This window comes from Pituophis catenifer, unplaced genomic scaffold (genome assembly GCF_029215685.1).
Source record: "Pituophis catenifer annectens isolate HBS135680 unplaced genomic scaffold, rPitCat1.0.hap2 SCAF_2, whole genome shotgun sequence".
Lineage (NCBI taxonomy): Eukaryota > Metazoa > Chordata > Lepidosauria > Squamata > Colubridae > Pituophis > Pituophis catenifer.
The window spans coordinates 288,695,446-288,718,149 of NW_027256882.1; the positions used below are offsets into that span (position 1 = coordinate 288,695,446).

At 44.3% G+C, this 22,704-nt stretch overlaps 1 protein-coding gene across 1 annotated transcript in view; it reads left to right on the plus strand.

Moving 5' to 3' along the window:
* The first annotated feature begins 12,935 nt into the window (after nt 1-12,935).
* SETBP1 (SET binding protein 1) overlaps nt 12,936-22,704 on the plus strand; it is a 306,578-nt gene continuing 296,809 nt past the window's right edge. Inside the window, exon 1 of the mRNA XM_070938969.1 lies at nt 12,936-13,433. Within this exon, the coding sequence (XP_070795070.1) occupies nt 12,936-13,433 (498 nt within the window). The remainder of the gene's footprint in view (nt 13,434-22,704) is intronic.

Sequence of the window (22,704 nt, forward strand, 5' to 3'; positions counted from 1 at the left end):
TCCTGAATATTAAATAGTAATGTTCATCATTTATGGATGACATTTGGAGCTCACGTTTCGCTAACTTCGGTGACTTTGCAGTGTGTTAGATTTCAGCTGTCATGTTCCTCACAAAGGCACTGAAGCTATTGTTAAAGGCCATTTCTGGATTGAGGAAAGTTTGCCATAGGATAAGAACCATGGTTTCAGGTAAAGAATATAAAAGAAGGGGACATGGATGGATATTTCCTTAAGTTATCCTGTTTGGATATAATTGCTTCAGTAATGATGTTGCACCAAGTAGGGTTACTTGGTTACAAATAGCCTGGTGGCTCAGCAGACTGATAGCATTTTGATTAACACCAGCTGTCTGCAATTACTGTAAGTTCGAATCTCCCCAGGCTCAAGGTTGACTCAGCCTTCCATCCTTTCTAAGGTAGGTAAATTGAGGAACCAGTTTGTGGGGGCAATAAGCTGACTTTGTATAAATATACAAAAGTATGAAGGCTATTGCTTAACGCATTGTAAGCCGCCCTGAGTCTCCGGAGAAGGGAGGCATATAAATCAAATTAAAAAATAATAATAATAGGGTTATAAGGGACGTGGTAGCTCAGTGGCTAAGACACTGAGCTTGTCGATCGAAAGGTTGGCAGTTCAGCGGTTCGAATCCCTAGTGCCGCGTAATGGGGTGAGCTCCCGTTCCTTGTCCCAGCTCCTGCCAACCTAGCAGTTCGAAAGCATGTAAAAAATGCAAGTAGAAAAATGGGGACCACCTTTGGTGGGAAGGTAAAAGTGTTCCGTGCACCTTTGGCATTGAGTCATGCCGGCCACATGACCACGGAGACGTCTTCGGACAGCGCTGGCTCTTCGGCTTTGAAACGGAGATGAGCACCGCCCCCCTAGAGTCAGGAACGACTAGCACATATGTGCGAGGGGAACCTTTACCTTTACCAAGTAGGGAGGAATAACGGATGGAAGTAAGAGTCAACATCAGAACCAAAGTTACATGGCCTTGAGAGACACAACCAAGATTTTGCAGTCCTCAAGAAAAGGTATTGAGAAGATGAATTCGATAAGGGGTTAAGATGCTGAACATATTGTTGTCTCCTTTTTTTTTTTTTTGATATAATCTCAAGTAAATCCCATTTTATGACCTAGTTTGTAAGTGAGTGGTCCTGCTTTCCTCTTGATCTGATAGAAGAATGTTCTAAATCTGGGGTGTCAAAGTCATATCGTCACGGTGGCGTCCTGTAATGTATTGGGACTTCTTACCCCTTTGCTAAACCGGGTGTGGGCGTGGCCACTACGTGATGCATCTGGCCTGCAGGCCGGGAGTTTGACAGCCCTATCCTAAATCCTCCCTGAATGCATCTTATTTAACTTCACATCCCACCCTCCTGTCTTCTCAACCTTCTAAGTTCTTTGATGCTCCTCTCCCCACCTTTGGCTTATTAAAAATAAGTTGATGTCAACTTTTCAACGATCCCATGGCTGCAAAATCCTGCAACCATGGAGACCTCATGGAGAAATGAGAGCACCTACATCTTGCCTTCTCTAGTTGTCTTTGGTAGACTGGTTCCTTCAAGGAAGAAGTCAGTTCAGGAGATGGTCTACTTTGCTCAAGGTTGAGAGGCCATAGAGTTTTCTTAACGCGGAAGCCCGTGCCCGTAACTTTGGCTTCTCTAGCAAATGATGTCTGTGGTCAATGGAAAGAACAGGAAGGCTCTTAGAGGTCATTCCAAAATGGTTGAGAAGTTGATGAGATAGATTGAAGGTGGCAATTACGGTCAGAGTGCTTAAGTTCTCCATGCTACCACATTAAGGTAGGTTGAGGTTGATGGGAAAAGATGTATGTTGATGATGTTGATGGTGATGGTGATGATGATACATCTATTAAGTTGTGTCCAGTTATTGGAGATTATATAGGCCAGGTCTCTCTTCAATCTTGCACTGTTTCCTTTCAGTTGTTATATGATCTGGCTGGTGTAGCTTTGATAGTATCCAGCCATCGTGTTCTTTGGCGGCCTAGTTTTTTTTTTACCACTAACTCTTCCAAGAATAGTTGCTTCCAAGAAGAGTTGCTCTCCAGTCAATCCTCCTGCATCATCATCATCATCATCGTCGTCATCGTCAGCATTTAACAACCCCATAATCCCTTGTGGGGTGGGATCCGGGCAACTGAATGGAGCTACGAGAGTGTTTTAATGGCCGGATGCCCTTCTTGTTGCCAACACGGAGTTTTTGTTCAGCAGATATATTCTCATTGTTCCCAGAGAGAGAGAAATATCTGCCTCTACCTAGGATCGAACTCACAGCCTCCTGATTGTGAGGCGAGAGCTCCACCTCTAGGCCACCGCACCACTCCAGTCAATCCTCCTGCATGACATGGCCAAAATAAGTAAGATGCAGTTTTATGGTTTTTGCCTTCCAGTGATATATATGTCTGGTGTCATGTGCTCCAGCACTTGATTGTTAATCAACTTTAGTGTCCAGGAATGTATGTGTATGCAGGCATATATTTAAATGTGGGTATTCATGAATAGGTGTATGTGCATACTTAGGCAACACACACCCAAAAGGTTGCCCTGCTGATAGAAAAGTTTGAACGTGTAATGACTTAGGTCAGGGGTCAGCAACCTGCGGCTCTGGAGCCACATGCGGCTCTTTGGGCCCTCTGCTGTGGCTCCTTGTCAGGTGATCCCACCATTGCCTGGCCTTGCCCCTCGTCCTCCCCTCCCAGTCACAATTTAAATCATGATTTAAATCACTAGTAAAAAGGCTTGATTTAAATCAACTCGATTTAAATCATAATTTTTAAAGAGCAACTGTCATCTCTGCAACTCCTGTGACCCGCTGTTGACTCACCGATAGTCCCAGTGTTGCAGAATATACAGCCTCATGCTACATAACTAAAGCTCCATTTCATGCTGAATAAACTCAATTATTTATGTATCTTAAATAGAAAACTATCTTACGATAGATTTTTACCCCAAAAGTTTTTTATTAAAATAAATTCGATAAAAATAAAAAAAAATCCAATTTAAATAAAAAAAATCCGATTTAAATCAAAAAAATCTGATTTTTTTGATTTTTTTAAAAAAAATCATTGATTTTTATCCACCCTGATTACTTGTGAGAAACTCAACTGGTGTTGCAAAGGGATGGGTAAAATTGTTCTGAGTTGCCCAGAGCTAATGAGAGTCAGCCGACATACAATTTTAATAAATTAGAGTGGGTCACACAGTCAGCCAGATGGTTAGGTAGGATTGGGCATTTTGTCCACCTGTCAAGTCCTTCTTAAGGACCTGAAATAGGCAGGTGTGATGATGTTAAAGGTGTGGTCACAGGATGTAGGTTGTTCATAATAACAAGAGTTGGAAGGGATCTTGGAAGTCTTCTAGTCCAAACTTCTGCTCAAGTAGGAGACCCTATACCAGTGATGGAGAACCTTTTTGCCATTGCGTGCCAAAAGCGTGGGGAACGGGGGGGGATCATGTGCATGTGTGCCCACATCCATAATTCAATGCGCCCTGCCCCGTCACACATGCGTGCACGACCCCCACATGCTTCCCCCACTTTTGGCACGTGATGGCATGTTGGGCCCAGTAGGCCCATTTTTCACCCTCCCCAGGCTCCAGAGACTTCCTTGGAGCCTGGGGAGGGCGAAAACAGCCTTCCCCATCCCCCCCGGAAGCCCTCCGGAGGCCGGAAACAGCCCGTTTCCTGACTTCGGGTGGGCCCGGAAGGCCTGAAAATCAGCTAGCCAGTGCACACATGCGCGCTGGAGCTGAGCTAGGGCAATGCTCGCGTGCCCACATACATGGTTCGCCATCACGGCCCTATACCATTTCAGACAAATGGTTGTCCAGTCCTTTGTTAAAAGCCTCCAGTGTTGGCGCACCCACGACTTCTGGCGGCAACTTATTCCACTGCTTACTTCTCTCCATGTGGATGTAGTACCATTAAGGACTACTCGTTGAGTACGGTTGTCAGCCAGCTACAAATCCATCTGGTGATCATGTTGTCTATTCCACATTTTTTTCTACCTTACCAAGAAGTAGTTTGTGGTCTACTTTGTCAAATGCCTTCCTGAAATCTTCAGTATACTATGTCCGCAGCATTTCGTTGGTTTACTAATTTAGTCACTTTATCAAAGAATGAAATAAGATTGGTTCGGCATGATCTGGTTTTAACAAACCCATGCTGGCTAATAGTTATAACTTTATTTGCTTCTAGTTGTTCGCAGATCTGTTTTTTGATTATCTTTTCCAGGATCTTCCCAGGTATTGATGTTAGATTGATTGGTCTGTAGTTTCCTGTGTCTGGGTTGTTTTTTCTTTTTTTTTGAAGATGGGAATCACATTAGCCCTTTTCCAATCCTTAGGTACTTCCCTGGTGCTCCAGGATTTTTGAAAGCGATGGTACAATAGTTCTGAGATAACATCTGCCAGCTCCTTCAGAACTCTGGGATGTAATCTGTCAGGTCCTGGTGATTTATATTCGTCAAAGTGAAAACAGTGAAAACAGTTCATTAGTGGGACGACTTGCCTTCAGAAGTTGTAGGTTCTTACTGGAGGTTTTTAAGGAGAGATTGGACAACCATTTGTCTGGAACGGTATAGAGCCGTGATGGCGAACCTATGGCACGCGTGCCACAAGTGGCACGCGGAGCCATATCTGTGGGCACGCGAGCGTTGCCCTATCTTAGCTCCAGTGCACAAGAGCGCACCAGCCACGTGAAATGCCGTTTCCGGCCTTCAGAGGGCCTCGGGGGGGGAGGCCGTTTTCGTCCTCCCCAGGCTCCAAGAAAGCCTCTGGAGCCTGGGGAGGGCGAAAAACGGGCCTACTGGGGCCACCGTGCCAGAGCAGAGGGGGTCGCGTGTGCATGCGGGGGGGGGGGCGGAGTACATTGAATTATGGGTGTGGGCACGCATGTGCGTGACCTCCCGTGCTCCCTCTGCTTTTGGCACGCAACGGCAAAAAGGTTAGCCATCACTGGTATAGAATCTCCTTTTTTGAGCAGGGGGTTGGACTAGAAGACCTCCAAGGTCCCTTCCAACTCTGTTATTCTGTTAAAATCAAGCAAACCATATTATGGCTTAAAGTGATACTTGAACTCAATTTTGTTCAGTTTTGTTATGTCTAGGAAGGTGTGGGGAGGAGGAGGAGGAGCAGGAGGAAGAATGAAGATTTACTTAAATGGAGCGCCCCCCCCCCCCCCGAGCTCCATTTTCTCTGGCAAAGGGCTGTAGGAGGCCATCGCAGCAGAAGACGGAGCCCGGGCGGGCCTTGCGCGGCCTCCCTGAACTCCATTTTCTCTGGCAGAGGCACCGCGGGCCAGTCCTTCACTGTTTCCAGGATGACACTGCGGACGAGGTCTAAGCTTCCTGCAGGCCGCATCCAGCCCCTGGGCCTTGAATTTGACACCGCTGACTTAGATCCAGGGTGGATAAAAATCGATAATTTTTTTAAAAAAATAAAAAAGAAATCAAGATTTTTTAAAAATTTAAATCGGATTTAAAAAAATTTAAATCAGAATTTTTTGATTTAAATCGGATGTTTTTGATTTAGATCGGAATTTTTTGATTTACATCGGAGTCTTTTGATTTAAATCAAATTTATTTTAATAAAATGCTTTTGGAGTAAAAATCTAGCCAAAGATAGTTTTCTATTTAAAATACATTAATAATTTAGTTTATTCAGCATGAAATGGAGCTTACTTATGTAGCATGAGGCTGTATATTCTGCAATATTGGGACTGTCGGTGAGTCAACAGCGGGTCAGAGGAGGAGCCGCCGCTGCGGCGGTGGTGAAATCTAAAATTTGTTACTACTGGTTCTGTGGGCGTGGCTTGGTGGTGGGGGGTAATGTGACTGGGTAGGCGTGGCGAATTTTTTTTTCTTTTAAAACCATTTTTTCTACAACCTCTTCGGGGAAGAGGTTGTAAAAAAATGCTTTCAAAAGGCTCTGACAATCCCAGCTGAGTTGCCTGATCGGCAGAGGCTTTTTTTTCTTTTAAAAGCCTCTGCCGATCAGGCAACTCAGCTTGGATCGTCAGAGGCTTTTAAAAGAAAAGAAACCTCTGCCGATCAGGCAACTCAGCTTGGATCGTCAGAGGCTTTTAAAAGAAAAAAAAACCTCTGCCGATCAGGCAACTCAGCTGGGATCATCAGCTGACGATCCCTTTGACGATCCCAGCTGAGCCACGCGATCATCAGAGGCTTTTTTTTTTATTTTTAAAAGCATTTTTTCGGCCGAAGAGGTTGTAGAAAAAATGATTTTAAAAATTAAAAGAAAAAGCCTCTGATGATTGTGCGGCTCAGCTGGGCATGTGGGGGGGAAAGGAATTTTTGCTACTGGTTCTCTGAACCACCCGCCTCCATTGCTACTGGATCGGGTGATCCGGTCCGAACCGGGAGCATTTCAGCCCTGCACTGCGGAACAGAGATGACAGTTGCTCTTTAAAAATTATGATTTAAATCGAGTTGATTTCAATCAAGCCTGTTTACTACTGATTTAAATCATGATTTAAATTGACTCAATTTACCGTATTTTTTGGAGTATAAGACGCACCTTAGTTTTTGGGGAGGAAAATAAGAAAAAAGCTGATTGGCGGGTAGATAAGCCTCCTGGAATGCCTCCAATCAGCTGTTCCCAGAGGTGAATTTTAGCAACAGGTTGGTTGGTTGTGAGCTCTGTGCCTTGCTTTTTTTCCAGCCTCTGAAACTTCTGAAACTCGGTTTCAGAACAAACTTTTTTTCTGCCTCCGAAGCAGAGCTTCAGAAAAAAAGCCTCCAAACAGAGGCTTTTTTTTCTGAAGCTCTGTTTGGAGGCTTTTTTTAGCGTCTGAAACCTCAGTTAGACAGGCTGGGCAGGGCTACATTCGGAGTATAAGACGCACCCAGATTTTCACCCTCTTTTTTTGGGGGGGGAAAAAGTCCATTTTATACTCTGAAAAATACGGTAAATCAAATCCACCCCTGCTTCGATCTACCCTACTTTGCCCACAAAATCTTATTTCTACCTCTACGTGCCCTTCATCCATTTATAGAATTCTTACCCTGAAGTTTCCACCTAGCTTTTCCGATCTTGTCTGCAGAACCAAAGGCTAAAGAAAAGTTGGCATTTGACCCGCGTCAAATCCAGGAAGCTCACTGGTGGCACCTTAGAGATGAGTAGGTTTGTTTCCCACAGTACGCTAATTAGCCTTGGAGGTGCCACCCGTTTTCTGCTGTTTTGCTGGCAGCACATGAAAGCTGCTACCTCTCTGGAAATGGCTTCAGTGAAGCGGCCTCTCAGGGCTCTTCATGTCTCCTGTGTGAGTCAAGCTAATTGGCCCAGAAGGACATTTGTGCGGTAAGAGAAGGATGCTGATACGACTGCTCACGCAATCAAAGGGATGAGCATCGGAGGAGGCCCACAAAGTCTCTCAGAGGCTCATTATCTAAGGGGAAAAAGAGCTAAATGAAGACATCCGAGAATATTGTAGGAATTACGGGCAGAATGCCCATGGCTCCACTCGAGAGATCGACTCAAGCAGCATGGCCAAAGAAGCGGGGATTTTCTGCCAGGGGGTGCTAGGAAGACGAGGGTGTACCTGGATGTGGGTCCTCTAGGGCAGAGGTGTCAAACTCAAGGTCTATAGGGTGGATCTGGCACACGGGGTGCTTAAATCTGGCCCGCAGGACTGGCCTGAAAACAGCAAAGGACCAGCCCGTGGTGCCTCTGCCAGCAAAAACTGAGCTCAGGGCCACACATGCCCCCCCCGTGCCCCATTTTCGGCCGCGATGGCCTTCTGCACAGCCTCTGTCAGCAAAAATGGAGCTTGGGGGTGTTACACACGCGCCCCACCCCCCCGAGCTCCGTTTTTGCTGGAAGAGGGCTGCAGGAGGCCGTCGGAGCTGAAAACGGTGCGGGGAGGGCCATGCACGGCCTCTCTCTCCCCCCCCCCCGGGAGGCTCCATTTTCATTGGCTATCAAAGCAAACTAAAAACAAAACTAAAGGAGAAATGTTTCCCCTTCTGCATTTGAGCGTGCGAGAAGGGACAGGAAAGGAGAAAGGGAAAGGGGAAAGACAAAGGAAAAGAAGGAAAGGTGGGAAAAGGGCAAGGAAGGAAAAAACAGGAAAGGGGGGAATTTTATGGGTAAGGGGTTTTAAATTGGGGAAGCCAAAGATAAATTTAATTTCGTTTTATAGTATTTTAATGTTTGTATTGTGTGTTTTTAATTTTGGCTGTTCACCGCCCCGAGTCCTTCGGGAGAGGGGACGGTATAAAAATTTAAAAAATAAAATAAATAAATAAGAAGAAAGGAGAATAAACGGAAGGAAAAAGAAGAAAAGGAACGAAGGAAGGAAGGAGATTATAATGAGAGTGAGGGAGGGCCTGAGGGAAATCCTGCCTTAGCACTTGGCTACCACAGGTGCCCCCGACATGAGTTGAGTTGGCCGTGCCCTCCCCCAGCCACGCCCCTGGCCACGCCCACCAAGGCCACACCCACCACGGCCCTCCGAGGTAAAACACAATCCTGATGCAGCCCTCCATGAAATCGACTTTGACTCCCCTGCTCTAGGGCAACGATATTCCCACGGGCAACTACAGATAGCCCTCAACAAAACAACCCCAATGGAGCTCCATAGTTTCTGTTGCTTAGCTCAGCGAGGAAGCCCCATTGCCACCGCGGTTAAGTGAACGGCTAACAGTTTGTTAAGCTGCGTTTGTGTCTGAGCCTGGGAGAAATTTGGGGCTCGCCCCTTCATTTTGACATCCTTGTTTGGCCTGCCCAGGAAGGAGCCATCTTCTTCTCACTGCTGAGTAGAGCTGTTGAGCTTTTCTTGGTTGAAAAGTAATAAGAGTCGGAAGGGAGACTTGGAGGTCTTCTAGTCCAACCCCTTGCCCAAGCAGGGGACCCTATACCGTTCTGGACAAATGGCTGTCCAATCTCCTCTTAGAAACCTCCAGTAATGGAGTATCCACAACTTCTGGAGGCAAGTTGTTCCACTGATTAATTTTATTTATTTTAAATTTATATACCGCCCTTCTCCCTGAGGACTCAGGGCGGTGTACAGCCAGAATTAAAAAACATAAAATACAAATATTAAAAAACAATTAAAATATATATAAATTTGGCCCAAAATTAAAAATACAAACCAATTAAAACATTTAAAATTTCTTCTTAAGCCAGCCCGGCTTGCTGGAAAAAGTGGGTTTTAAGGGCACGGCGGAAGGCACTAAGGTCTTGGATTCTCCTTATCTCTGGGGGCAGCTGATTCCAGAGGGTAGGTGCCCCCACAGAGAAGGCACTCCCCCTGGGGGTCACCAGCCTACATTGATTGGCTGATGGCACCCTGAGGAGGCCCTCTCTGTGGGAGCGCACGGGACGATGGGAGGTCGTCGGTAGCAGCAGGCTGTCTCGAAGATAGCTAGGCCCGATGCCATGGAGCGCTTTAAAGGTGATAACCAGAACCTTGAAGCGCACCCGGAAGACCACCGGGAGCCAGTGCAGCTCGCGCAGGAGCGGTGTTACATGGGAGCGCCATGCTGCTCCCGTCACTACCCGCGCTGCTGCATTCTGGACCAGTTGGAGCCTCCGGGTGCTCTTCAGGGGAGCCCCATGTAGAGAGCGTTGCAGTAGTCAAGGCGAGCGGTGACGATGGCATGAGTGACTGTGCACAGGGAATCCCGATCAAGAAAGGGCCGCAACTGGCGAATCAGGCGAACCTGACAAAAGGTCCCCCTGGTTACAGCTGTCAGATGTTCCTCCAAGGACAGCTGCCTATCCAGGAGGACTCCCAGATTGCGAGCCCTTTCTGTGGGGGCCAAAGACTCGCCCCCAATAGTCAGTGATGGAGTCAACTGACTATATCGGGATGCCGGGAGCCACAGCTACTCAGTCTTGGAAGGGTTGAGCTTGAGCCTGTTCCTCCCCATCCAGATCCGCACAGCCTCCAGGCACTGTGACATTCAATTGTTCTCACTGTCAGGAAATTTCTCCTTAGTTCTAGGTTGCTTCTCTTCTTGATTAGTTTCCACCCATTGCTTCTTGTCCTGCCCTCAGGTGCTTTGGAAAATAGCTTGACTCCCTCTTCTTCGTGGCAACCCCTGAGATATTGGAAGACTGCTATCATATCTCCCCTGGTCCTTCTTTTCATTAAACTAGACATACCCAGTTCCTGCAACCGTTCTTCGTATGTTTTAGCCTCCAGTCCCCTCATCATCTTAGTTGCTCTTCTCTGCACTCTTTCTAGAGTCTCCACATCTTTTTTATATCCTTATGTAACCAAAACTTGGTCCAGTATTCCAAGTGTAATCTTACCAAAGCATTATAATGTGGTATTAACACTTCATGTGATCTTGATTCTATTTTCCCTAGGAAGGTTGTTTGAATGTGCCCTCGAGATTTATAGATTATGATGTATGACTTAGAAAAAGCCATTGTAGTTTTATCCACCATCGTTTGGATGTAGTGCAGTGGTTGGCTGGGGAATTCTAGGAGTTGAAGTCCACACAGTCTTCAAGATACCAAGGTTGAGTAGCACTGCTCTAATGAGTAGTTCCTATGTTGTAACTAAACTTTGGTGGAATGTGCCCGATGTGTATGCTGAGATAAGTCATTGCTAGCCTCACTGGTTAGCCCAGAGGCCTGCAACCTTAAATACTCAAAGAGCCATTTCGACTCATTTCCCACAGAAAAGAAAACACCGGGAGACACAAAACCAGAGTGGGCGTGGCCAACTCGATGTCACTCACTTCCACCAGTCACATGACACCCCCCCAGCCACGCCTACCCAGCCGGTCATTAGGGCAGAGAACCAGTTGTTAAAAAACACCAGGAATCACAAAATTATTTTGACATATCTCTCTCTTCTCTCCCTCCCTCTCTCCCCCCTTCTCTTCCTCTCTCTGTATCTCTCTATCTCTCTCCCCCCCTTTATCTCTCTGTCTCTCTCACCCCTCTCTCTGTATCTCTCTGTCTCTGCCCTGGCCACCACTTCTCCATCCCCCACCGTTGCCTTTACCTTCTCAGGTGGAGGCGAGGAATGACTGGAAGGGGAGGGCAAGGGGCAGGGGCAGCCAATGGTGGGATTACCTGACAGGGAGCCACAGCAGAGGGCCCAAAGAGCTGCATGCAGCTCCAGAGCCGCAGGTTGCTGACCCCTGGGTTAGACCATGGGGTGTAAATAAATCCCCCAGAAGCAGTGTAATTGGTTTTAAATTTCTTTTGGAGGAAGTCCCTGTGAGACCTCCTTACAAACTTGTTTCCTCTATGCAAGCAGAACGTAAGAAAACTGAAAACAGCCCACCCGCATGAAATAATTTCATATTTTTTTCAACCAGTCCCAAATCTGCTCCCCTCTCTTCTGTTAATTATTAATTTGAATTTGACTGTTTCAGCTAATTCAGATAAAAAAAACCTCTTACCTGTCTGCAGACCCAGGTGACTTCTGCATCTTGTCCAGTAATGGAAAAGGATCACTTTGTAAAGGTAGATGATGGTAGAAAACTTTTCCCGGTTATAGGTAGTTTTCAGTTAACAATGGGAATCGGGTCCATAATCTTCTTTAAACAATGTGATTGTATGGCGTGATGTTACTGGACTGAGTTGATTAGATGTTGGCAGCCCTTGTTGCTGTTGTTAAGTGAGGATCATGGATTGTTAAGTGAGGAGCTCCCCGTGACTTCCTGTTGACTTCCAACAAACAAAGTCATTGGGGAAGCCAGCAGGAATTCAATGGGGAGTCCTAGGTTGCTCTTAAGCTGCTGCATACGGCACCAGCATGGCTGGGCTTGGAGTGATTATTCCAGATGACAAAAGGACACTCACGTATGGTATGCAGGTGGCTGCCGTGGCCACCAGGAGCTTGTATTTCATAGCCATTTTTTGTCCTCGGGACAAAAAAAACAACAACCAGCAGGAGTGGGAACAACTTACTAGAGCAACTTGCAACCTTCCCTGCTGGCTTCCCCATTGACTGCTTGTGGGAAATCTGGGAAGGCACCAATGGCAGTCACATGACCATGGCTCTTAGCAGACATCATAAGTTGAATCTGATGGTGACGGGTGCTGGGTCAGCCAGAACTTTGAGATCTGGTGATAAGGTACCACTCGTTCAAAACTGTTGTAACTTTGAACAGTCACTGAACGAGTGCTTGTTCATTCTGTGGGATATCCATTGCCATCTTCTATTTTCTTCTTGGACCTGACGATTATCCATGACCTCAGTTGCAAAAGTGGGAGCCTCAATCGTTACTGTGATGGGTTGATCTCCATAATTGAGTAGTTGAGGAGCCGTGGTGGTGCAGTGGTTAGAGTGCAGTACTGCAGGCTATTTCTGCTGACTGCCGGCTGCCAGATGTTTGGCAGTTCGAATCTCACCATGCTTAAGGTTGACTCAGCCTTCCATCCTTCCGAGGTGAGTAAAATAAGGACCCAGATTGTTGGGAGCAATAGGCTGACTCTGTAAAACCACTTAGAGAAGAGCTGTAAAGCACTGTAAAGTGGTATATAAATCTTAAGTGCTATTGCTATTAACCAATACTGAATGGGTAGAATAGAATATAGAATGATTCAGTTAACAATCGCAGTGATTCGCTTAACAGCTGTGGCAAATAAAATGGTTGTAAAATGGGGAAAACTCACTTAACAGCTTCTTCCTTATCTTTTGGGCTCTGTTGTGATCGTAAAGTGAGGACTTCCTATACTAAAATGTGTATTGACAGCAACATGAATCCATGCTGAACATTCCAAGTTTCTGATCTGTTTTTTTTTTTTTTGTTTCCATCAGTTGCAGATCTGAGACTTTTTGAGTTCCTTCTTGTGGTCCGACATTTCGACCTCTAAGAAAAGCCAAGTGGAATTTCGCCTTCTCTTCTGGGGGGAGGGGAAGGATCCCCTCGTCTTCAGCTCGGTCTCCTCTGCTCCTCCCCCCATAAACTTTTCAGAGACTGGGGGATTGCTATGGAGCCCAGGGAAAATGTAGGCCCTTCCCGGACAAGAGGAAGTGAGGCGGACTTCATGGCATCTACTATTGCTTCTGCCAAAGCTCCTTCTGCTCTTGGAGGATCTGGGGAGATCCTCCTCTCTACGTCCAGCTCTGCGAAAGGGATCTCTGGGAGCGGGGATCATCATCGTATGGAAATTGAGGAAGAGGATGAGCTTTGCTCCAGGAGGGATGTGGATTCGATTTCCAACGCCGACAGCGAGAAGTGGGTCGCTGGCGACGGTCTGGAGGAACAGGAATTCTCCATCAAGGAGGCCAACTTCACCGAGGGAAGCTTGAAGTTGAAAATCCAGACCACCAAGAGGGCTAAGAAGCCCCCCAAAAGCCTGGAGAACTATATCTGCCCTCCAGAAATCAAAATCACCATTAAGCAATCCGGGGAGCCCAAACTTTCAAGAGCTGGGAAAAACAGCAAAGCCTCCAGAGAAGAAGACCATGCTCACTCCAAAAAGAAGGTAAGGGAGCATCTCTTCTTCTTTTGCTTGGGATGGAGATCGGGAAGGACGGGTGTTTCTTCTGAACTTGTTTTTACAGAGGGTGGAAAAGGTGCATTGTCTCCAGGAGCTCCGATTTTTGCATGAGGGAAGTTCTCATGGGCTTTGGTAAGAGATGGGACCCTGTGTTTGGTTCAACGTGAACGAAATCTGGGTGTTCCTTCTGGACTTCTGTTTTCACACAAGGTGAAAAAGGAGCATTGTCTCCAGGAGCTCCCATGTTTCCCTGAGGGAAGTTCTCAAGGACTTTGGTGAGCGATGGGACCCTGTGTTTGGTTCAATGAAATCTGGGTGTTCCTTCTTGACTTCTGTTTTCACAGAGGGTGACAAGGGGCATTGTCTCCATCACCAGAAGCTCCATCACCCTGTTTTCCACGAGGGAAGTTCTTCAGGGCTTTGGAGAAAAACGGAGCCCCGTGTTTGGTTCAGTGTGAACAACAAATCTCTGCCCCTTCTGAACGGGGGTCTTTGCCAATCTAAACATGGGACAACAGGTGGACCAGATAAACAGATGGAAGAGGGGGAGGAGGAGATGTCAAAAGACAAGGACCAGATGCTATTAGCATAAGACGCTCGGAGGTCTCCTGCACACCAGATGCTTTGCCAATGTAGGGGGGCCTCAGCTGAAGGCGGTTTCCAAGAGTTGTTTGCAGGACAATATAATGGCTCACAACAAAGAGCAGGCCTTAAAACCGGAAGACTTTACAGAGTTTAAAAGCTTCCCCACCCCCGCCTGGGTGCTTTGGTTAATAGCCCACCTCTCCTTTTTTTAATTTTACTTTTGTTTTTCATCAGAGCAATTTCTCAGAGGATGCTTTGAGGACAGCTAGACAGCAAGTTTTGCACAAAAGCATCTCCCCTTTTGCAAAATTAGCAGAGTTTTAGTTTTTGCGTGGGCGAGAAGGAGGATTCGGGGGATTCATTTGGGGGGGGGGCGAGACCGAGGAGGTTTGCAACTGGGTTGGCGTCAACACCAGCTCTGATGTCCCTTTGGTCTTTCATGGACTTTGAATTCAGAGACAGGCGAATGAAAACGAATTTAGTTTAGATTTGCAGGAACCCACAAGAGAATGTTATTTTGATTAGCCAGCCACTCAAAGGGAGCAATTATTGGTTGCAAGTCACTTTACAGATTGTGATTCAAATGGAAATATTGAATATTCCAAAATGAATGTTCCTGCAATTTGAGGAAAGATATGCCCTAAATATTTGCTAATGTTGGGTGGAAATCTGTCTGTCTGTCTGTCTGTCTGTCTGTCTGTCTGTCTGTCTGTCTGTCTGTCTGTCTGTCTATCTATCTATCTATCTATCTATCTTCTATCTTGCTCCATCCAGCGGCCCTGACTTTACCTCGAATTAAGAGATTACAGAGTCATAAAAAGGGAGTTATTCAAGTTTATAGCAGAAATAAAGTGACTTCAGACTGTAATAACACTTTCCAGTTCAATACATCATAATCAAGATTAAAGTGAGAACCAAGTAAATTTATTTTTTTGTAATGTTACAGGGGTTCTACTATACTATACGCATACTCCTACCCACAAACAAATGTGTGTGTGTGTATGTGTATATATATGTATGTTTTTCTTCTAGCCAGGTTTTCCCTGGCTAGATATATGTATATATGTATATGTATATGTGTATGTATGTGTTGGATGTTTGAAACATCATATCTGTTTGTCTGTCTGTCTGTTTCAAACATCTAAAATGATTTTTTAGCCGGGGCAAATCCATCAGGTGCTGCTATTCCAAGTAAAAAAAAAAAATCATTTTACCTCTCAATTTTTTTCCGAATTTGGTAAGTAAATTTCAGGAGCACTGCCCAAGTTGAATTTGAGCAGGATAACAAAGTCCCAGGTTGCCAGATCAGTGAAGATTTTAATATTTGTATCTGGAATTTGACGTACAAGCTAATTTTGTATGCCCGGATGTCTGTAAAGGTTTCGTGTTGACTCTTAAAACGTGGATCCCATCTCCTGAAAATGTGCAATATTTTTTTTTTTTTTTTTTTGCAAATACAACCTAGTGATTCCATGCAGTGTTGTTTTTTTTTTTCCTATCTATGCAAATAGTATGGCTTGGATAATAACACTGTTATTTCTGGATATCTCTTGGGCTTAAAAGTACAGTAGGTGGTAATCTTTTTCTCCTTTCCATTTCATCATTGCTGTAGCTATGTTCATACCACACCATAGAAATAGCCAAAGTAGTAACAGCTGCGTGTGAGTAAAATACTATGCAGGTTTAATTGATGCTGAGTCTGGAGCTTTTCAACTGTGCAAAATCCATTTTTGGTTTGGTTAGATTTGTAGAAGAACCATGGGTTAAATGGGTAAATCAGTTGTGCAATTGTACTTCACTTGTCTTTCTCCTTAGGTCTGCTTTGGAAGCTATTTTTTTGCTGTATGTTCTTTCACATTTATTTCATGCTTTATAGTCTTGGAAAACTGGTTGGGTTAACACATTACACCTAGCCATAGCTTTTATGCCATGGTTTATTAAACTATAATCTTGAGGTTAATCTTAGCCACCCAATGTGGCTAAGCTATAAACCAGTCACAAAGGCTGGTTTTACTGAACTTGCTAAACTGAAACCAAACAAGCCGCATTATGGGTGTCTCTCTCTCTCTGTGTAGGTTTGTGTGTGTGTGTGTGTGTGTGCACACACAAAAGCCTTCAAGTCAGCATTTCACTCTGGACCACTGCCTGGACAAGACACTGCTTTTTCCTTGTTAATGTTTACTGAAGTGGTTTGCCATTCCTTCCTTCGTAGGGCTGAGACAGAGAGACTGGCCAAGGGCACCCAGTTGGCTTTGTGCCTCTGGTGGGACTAGAACTCACGGTCTCCCGATTTCTAGCCTGAAGCCTCAACCACTAGACCAAACTGACTCTCTAATGGGTTAGGGTCAAGTATCAAATCAATTGTACTTGGATTAGATAGATAGATAGATAGATAGATAGATAGATAGATATGGATGGACGGACGGACGGACGGACGGACAGACAATGGATAGACAGACAGACAGATAACATAGATGATAGATGGATAGATAGATAGATGTGGATGGATGGATGGATGGATGGACGGACAGACAGACAATGGATAGATAGACAGATAGATAGATAAGATAGATGATAGATAGATGATAGATAGATAGATACATACATACATACATACTGTGTTTTCCTGAAAATAGGACCCTGTCTAATATTTTTTTGAACCCCGAAATAAGCGCTTGGCTTTATTTTCGGGGAGGTTTTATTATTTTGGGGCCCGTGGAGCAAGATGGCGCTCCTCTTGCCATCTTACCTGATTTCCAACTGTCTCCCTAACCCTAACCAGAGGAAATGGCGGGAACCGGCTGTGCATGCACTTAAATATTTTGGGGGAGGGCTTATTTTTTTGGGGGGGGCTTATTTTAGTGCATGCGCTCAAAAGCCCGATTGGGCTTATTATGCAGGGATCTTATTTTTGGGGAAACAAGGTAGTTAGATAGATAGATAGATACTGGTAAATAGATACCAATAGGTAGGTAGGTAGGTAGGTAGGTAGGAAGGAGGGTAGGGTAGGGTAGGGTAGGGTAGGGTAGGGTAGGGTAAGGTAGAATAGAATAGAATAGAATTCTTTATGGGCCAAGAGTGATTGGATACACAAGGAATTTGTCAGTGCATATGCTTTCAGTGTACATAAAAGAAAAGATACATTCGTCAAGAATCATAAGGTACAACACTTAATGATAGTCATAGGGAAACAGTCAATATAAAGTAGGCAGGCAGGCAGGGAGGGAGGGAGAGAGAGAAAGAGAGAGGGAGAGAGATGATAGATAGATTGAGAGAGACAGATAGAGAGTTAGCCATCAAGTTGTTTTTGACACTTACCAACCAGATAGACAATGCAACAATAACAGTGTCATCCTGGCCACATGGCTAATTCAGACAGGATATCCTGTCTTCTACCTGTGTCCCTTATCAAGTGTTTACCAAGAAAAAAGGGGGCTATGTTTATCAGGCAAGGTTGGTCAGGCCAGAAGATGGCCTGACCAGAATAAATTTCAAAACGATCTTGACGAGAAAATAACAGAACGGATTTTGATGGACAACCAACACAAAGATCTTCACTTGGGAAACAGATCTAAAATGCAGAAATTTCAGACTTTGTGTTAAGTACTTGTGAAAAAAAATTTGGAATAAATTTTTGATCTCTTTGTGAAGTCACAGTTGGATTTTATTCTGTAATGGTGAGACATCCCCACCCCACCATCTAAGTGCAGGAAGGGAGGGAGGGAGGAAGGAAGGAAGGAAGGAAGGAAGGAAGGAAGGAAGTCTTAGAGAAGCAGAAGCAGGCTCATAGAAGAAAAACCTTTTCCAATCCTACTTGATTGGAGATTAGATTTTAACACCTGTGAAAAGAGATTGAAAGAATTGGGGACGTTTAGCTTTCAACAGAGGAGGTGAGATTGAATGACCAATATGACCTTGTCATTCAAAGTTTTTATGAGTTTATGGCTTAATGCCTTGATAAGAGTTTATTTTTGCGTAGAACGATAACAGAAGTATCAGGAATTGAAACAGACAGATTCATGGATCAGTAGGAATTAAGATGGTCTATTCTGGACTTCAGGAATTAAAAAATCTTATTTGGGATAGGAATGAGATTTTAACTGGGTTGCAACAGATTTCCTTTTGGCAAAAGAATTTGCAAGAAAAAGAGAGAGAGAGAGAGAAGTCACATTGATGATCTGAGCAGGACAGCAAAGTTGTCTAAAAGAAGCAGAGGTTCTTTTCCCCAAAATTTTGGGGAAAAATTTACTTAACGACTACCGTTGAGCCCAGAATTTCTGTGGTTAAGTGTGACATTGGTTCAGTGAGTTTTGCCCCTTTTTACGACCTGTCTTGCCACCATTGTTAAGTGAATCACTGCAGATGTTAAGTTAATAAGCCGGTTGTTAAGTGAATCTGGCCTCACCGGGACATTGCAACCATCATAAATACGAGCGACTGAATTTGGATCACGAGGATTCTGCACCATGAGGATTCTGCCAAGGTCGTAACTGTGAAAAACGGCCCCAAGTCACATTTCTCAGTGCCGTTGTTACTTGGTACGGTCACTAAAACGGACAGTTGTGTCTCGGGGGCTACCCGTACAGGGGGAATTAGGACAAGGATCAGATGGTTAGAATGATGGATTAAGAAAGAACCACATCAGCTGCTGAGCGATATCCACTTTCAACAACGTTTCGGTGGAATATTACATTCTTGTTCGGCCCCTTTTGCTTTTTTTCCCACCAAAATTGACCTACGCCAAGAAGGTCAGTTTTTACTCAGAAAAACAGAGGATGTCCCAGTTCAAATCAAGCCTTTTTCTTTTCCCCTCCAAGCAGAATTCAACAGGAAATTAGCACTTGAGGGCCTAATCCCAGAAATGATGCTATAATCTCAAAAGTGAATGACACCATGTGGAGGGAACTTCCAAGGAAGTCTGGTGATTTATTGGAGTAAAGCAACCCTTAAAAGCTCTTGTTTGAGGTTGCCGCACGGAGTCTCCTGTTGTTTCTTTTTTTTAAAGGTAGCACCGGGAATTTATGCTTTTCTTCTAGGGTTTTGGAATTGGTGTGTGTCTCTTGAAGATTAGCAATGCAAGAAATGGCTATAGATCTGGATTTTCAAAAACGTGGTACATTTCGTACCCTTCCTTCCTTCCTTCCTTCCTTCCTTCCTTCCTTCCTTCCTTCCTTCCTTCCTTCCTTCCTTCCTTCCCTTCCCACTCCTTCCCTCCCTCCCTCCCTCTCTCTCCCTTCTTTCTTTTTCTTTCCTTCCTTCCTTCCTTCCTCTTTCTTTCTTTCTTTCTTTCTTTCTTTCTTTCTTCCTTCCTTCCTTCCTTCCTTCCTTCCTTCCTTCCTTCCTTCCTTCCTTCCTTCCTTCCCTTCCCCCTCCTTCCTTCCCTCCCTCTCTATCTCTTCTTTCTTTTTCTTTTTCATCCTTCCTTCCTCCCTCCCTCCCTTCTCCTTCTTCTCTCCCTGCCTCCCTCCCTCCTTTCTGTTTCTTTCTTTTCCTTCCTTCCTTCCTTCCTTCCTTCCTTCCTTCCTTCCTTCCTTCCTTCCTTCCTTCCTTCTTTTTTTCTTTCCCCAAATAATTATTAGATATAACTTTACCATTAGCTGATTAAACATCACCGTTCGTGGACATTTTTATTGGGTTTTGTTTTTTTTACATTGTTGTCATTGTTTTAAAATTTTAAGACTTGTAGCTGCCCAGAGTCACCTGGTTGAGTTGGGTGGCTAGATAAATCAGTGTTCAAAGATAACCACAGAAATGTTGGCCTCAATTGTGGCTGTAAGTTGAGGACTACCTGCACCGGAGTCTGCTTCGTATTATGTACAACTTTTAAGATAGTCTTGGCCGGCTGGGGAGTTCTGGGAATTGTAGTCCACATGTCTTAAAGCTTGAGAAGCCCAGGTACAGAGGCTGTCATTCTCTTCATTCGTCCTCCTTTCTTTTAGTTTTCTTTCTTTTTCCTGTGTTTCCTGCTTCTCTCGAAGTAAACCTGGGGTTTACTTGGAGAGTAAGTTTAATGAAAAGAAGGACTAAGAATGACATGATAGCAGTCTTCCAATATCTCAGAGGTTGCCACAAAGAAGAGGGAGTCAAGCTATTCTCCAAAGCACCTGAGGGTAGGACAAGAAGCAGTGGATGGAAACTAATCAAGGAGAGAAGCAACTTAGAACCAGGGTGGATTTGATTTAAATTGAGTTGATTTAAATCACAATTTAAATCATGATTTAAATCACTAGTGAAAAGGCTTGATTTAAATCAACTCGATTTAAATCATAATTTTTAAAGAGCAACTGTCATCTCTGCTTCTCCTTTGACCCACTGTTGACTCACCGATAGTCCCAGTGTTGCTGAATATACAGCCTCATGCTACATAACTAAGCTCCATTTCATGCTGAATAAACTAAATTATTTATGTATCTTAAATAGAAAACTATCTTACGATAGATTTTTACCCCAAAAGTTTTTTATTAAAATAAATTCAATAAAAATCAAAAAAATCCGATTTAAATCAAAGAAATCCGATTTAAATTAAAAAAAATCTGATTTTTTTGATTTTTTTAAAAAAATCATTGATTTTTATCCACCCTGACTATACTATACTATACTATACTATACTATACTATACTATACTATACTATACTATACTATACTATACTATACTATAGTATAGTATAGTATAGTATAGTATAGTATATATATAGAATATATCTACTCTACTCTACTCTACTCTACTCTACTCTACTCTACTCTACTCTACTATTATTATATTATAACCTTTTTTTAAAAAAATCACAGCGCAGGTTCGCCAAATTCTCCTTCAGTTCTGTTTCCCTTTGCATGATTTGCTGCTTCAGGGAATGAAAATTCATGTTTCTGAACATTTTGCAAGTGTGCCTAACATCACCAACTCAAGATAAGGAGCTGTATCTGTTTTGGAAAGAGCCAATGTCTCTCCTGCTGCTTCTGAGGAAAATCTGGAAGAAGTTCAGATTAGGTTAGAGCTCGAATTCCTGAATAAACTTTTGAGGGAAGGGTTTGGTTTGCATTCAAGGAAGCCCAAGGCGAATTCTTCAAAAGTGTTGATATTTCACAACATGCTGGGGGAAAAAATACCTTTGTCTGTTTGAAGATGACTGAAAACTCACAAGGAGTGGAAGAAGCAAAATCTTTTTTTTTTGGGGGGGGGGAACCTGCCATCTGCCCCAGCCTTTTTTTTTAAACAGGCCCCTTCAGATTACCTGGCACCGTTTTGGAATTTATTTATTTGCAATTTTTTTTATCCTGTGTTTATTGTTTTGTAAGTAACTCAGTAAGGGATGCAGTGGCTCAGTGACTAAGACGCTGAGCTTGTCGATTGAAAGGTCGGCAGTTCAACGGATCGAATCCCTAGTGCCGCGTAACGGGGTGAGCTCCTGTGACTTGTCCCAGCTTCTGCCAACCTAGCAGTTCGAAAGCACATAAAAAATGCAAGTAGAAAAATAGGACCACCTTTGGTGGGAAGGTAAGAGCGTTCCGTGCCTTTGGCGTTTACTCATGCTGGCCATATGACCACAGAGACATCTTTGGACAGCACTGGCTCTTCGGCTTTGAAACGGAGATGAGCACTGCCCCCTAGAGTCGGGAACGACTAGCACATATGTGTGAGGGGAACCTTTACCTTTAAGTAACTCAATGTATTGAATTTAGCCAAATAGTCCTTCCTCCTCATCTTTTCCCCACAACAACTCTGTGAGGTGGATCGGGCTGTGAGAGAGAGAGGAACTGGCCTTAAAGTCCCTTAGTTGGTTTTCACGCCTAAGGCGGGACTAGAACTCACCGTCTCCTGGTGATTTGGATCAAAGTCACTCAGCCAGCTGTCATGCCTCAGGGCAGGACTAGAACTCCCAAACTCCTGGTGATTGGCCCAAAGTCACTCAGTCGGCTTTCCCAAAGGTGCTTTGGAAAAAGGCAACTGGACTTCCTTCGTTTCTTTTTTTTCCTTGAAGGCATTTCACTTCTCATCTAAGAAGCTTCTTCAGTTCTGAACAGAACAGTTGTTGCATGAACGAAAACGCTTTCGCGCCCAGGTTTTGCCCCAATTTTGCTGCGATGGTTTATGTGGAAAAACGGTCATAAATCACTTTTTTCAGTGCCATTGTAACTTTGAACGGTCACTAAACAAACTGTTGTAAGTTGAGGACTACCTGTATATTTATATTTTGCTATTAGGTGGTGCAGTGGGGTGATAAACAGTTGGCGCTACTCCTATAAAAGCAACTTGCACCAAAATAAGAAGAAAAAAAAAGAACTTTGAATGATTTTATAAGTCGTTGAAATTTCAGAGGGAGTCATTTTGATTTTCCAAATACACAGGGCCCTTCCAAACTGTTGATCTGATTTTGAAATTTGATTAGTAGATTGGACAACCATTTGTGTGAAATATTATATGGCTGTGATGGCGAACCTAAGGCATGTGTGCCACAGGTGGCACGTGTAGCCATATCAGTGGGTACGCGAGCTCAGCTGAGCGCCAGCCAGATAATTTTTAGGCCTTCTGGGCCCACCAGAAGTAACAGGCTTTTTCCTGCCTCCAGAGAGCCTCAGGTTGGTGGTGGGGAAGGCCTGGTTTTTGCTGTCCCCAGCCTCCAGATCCTCTCTAGGAGTCTGGGGAGGGCGAAAACAGCCTTCTCTACCTGCC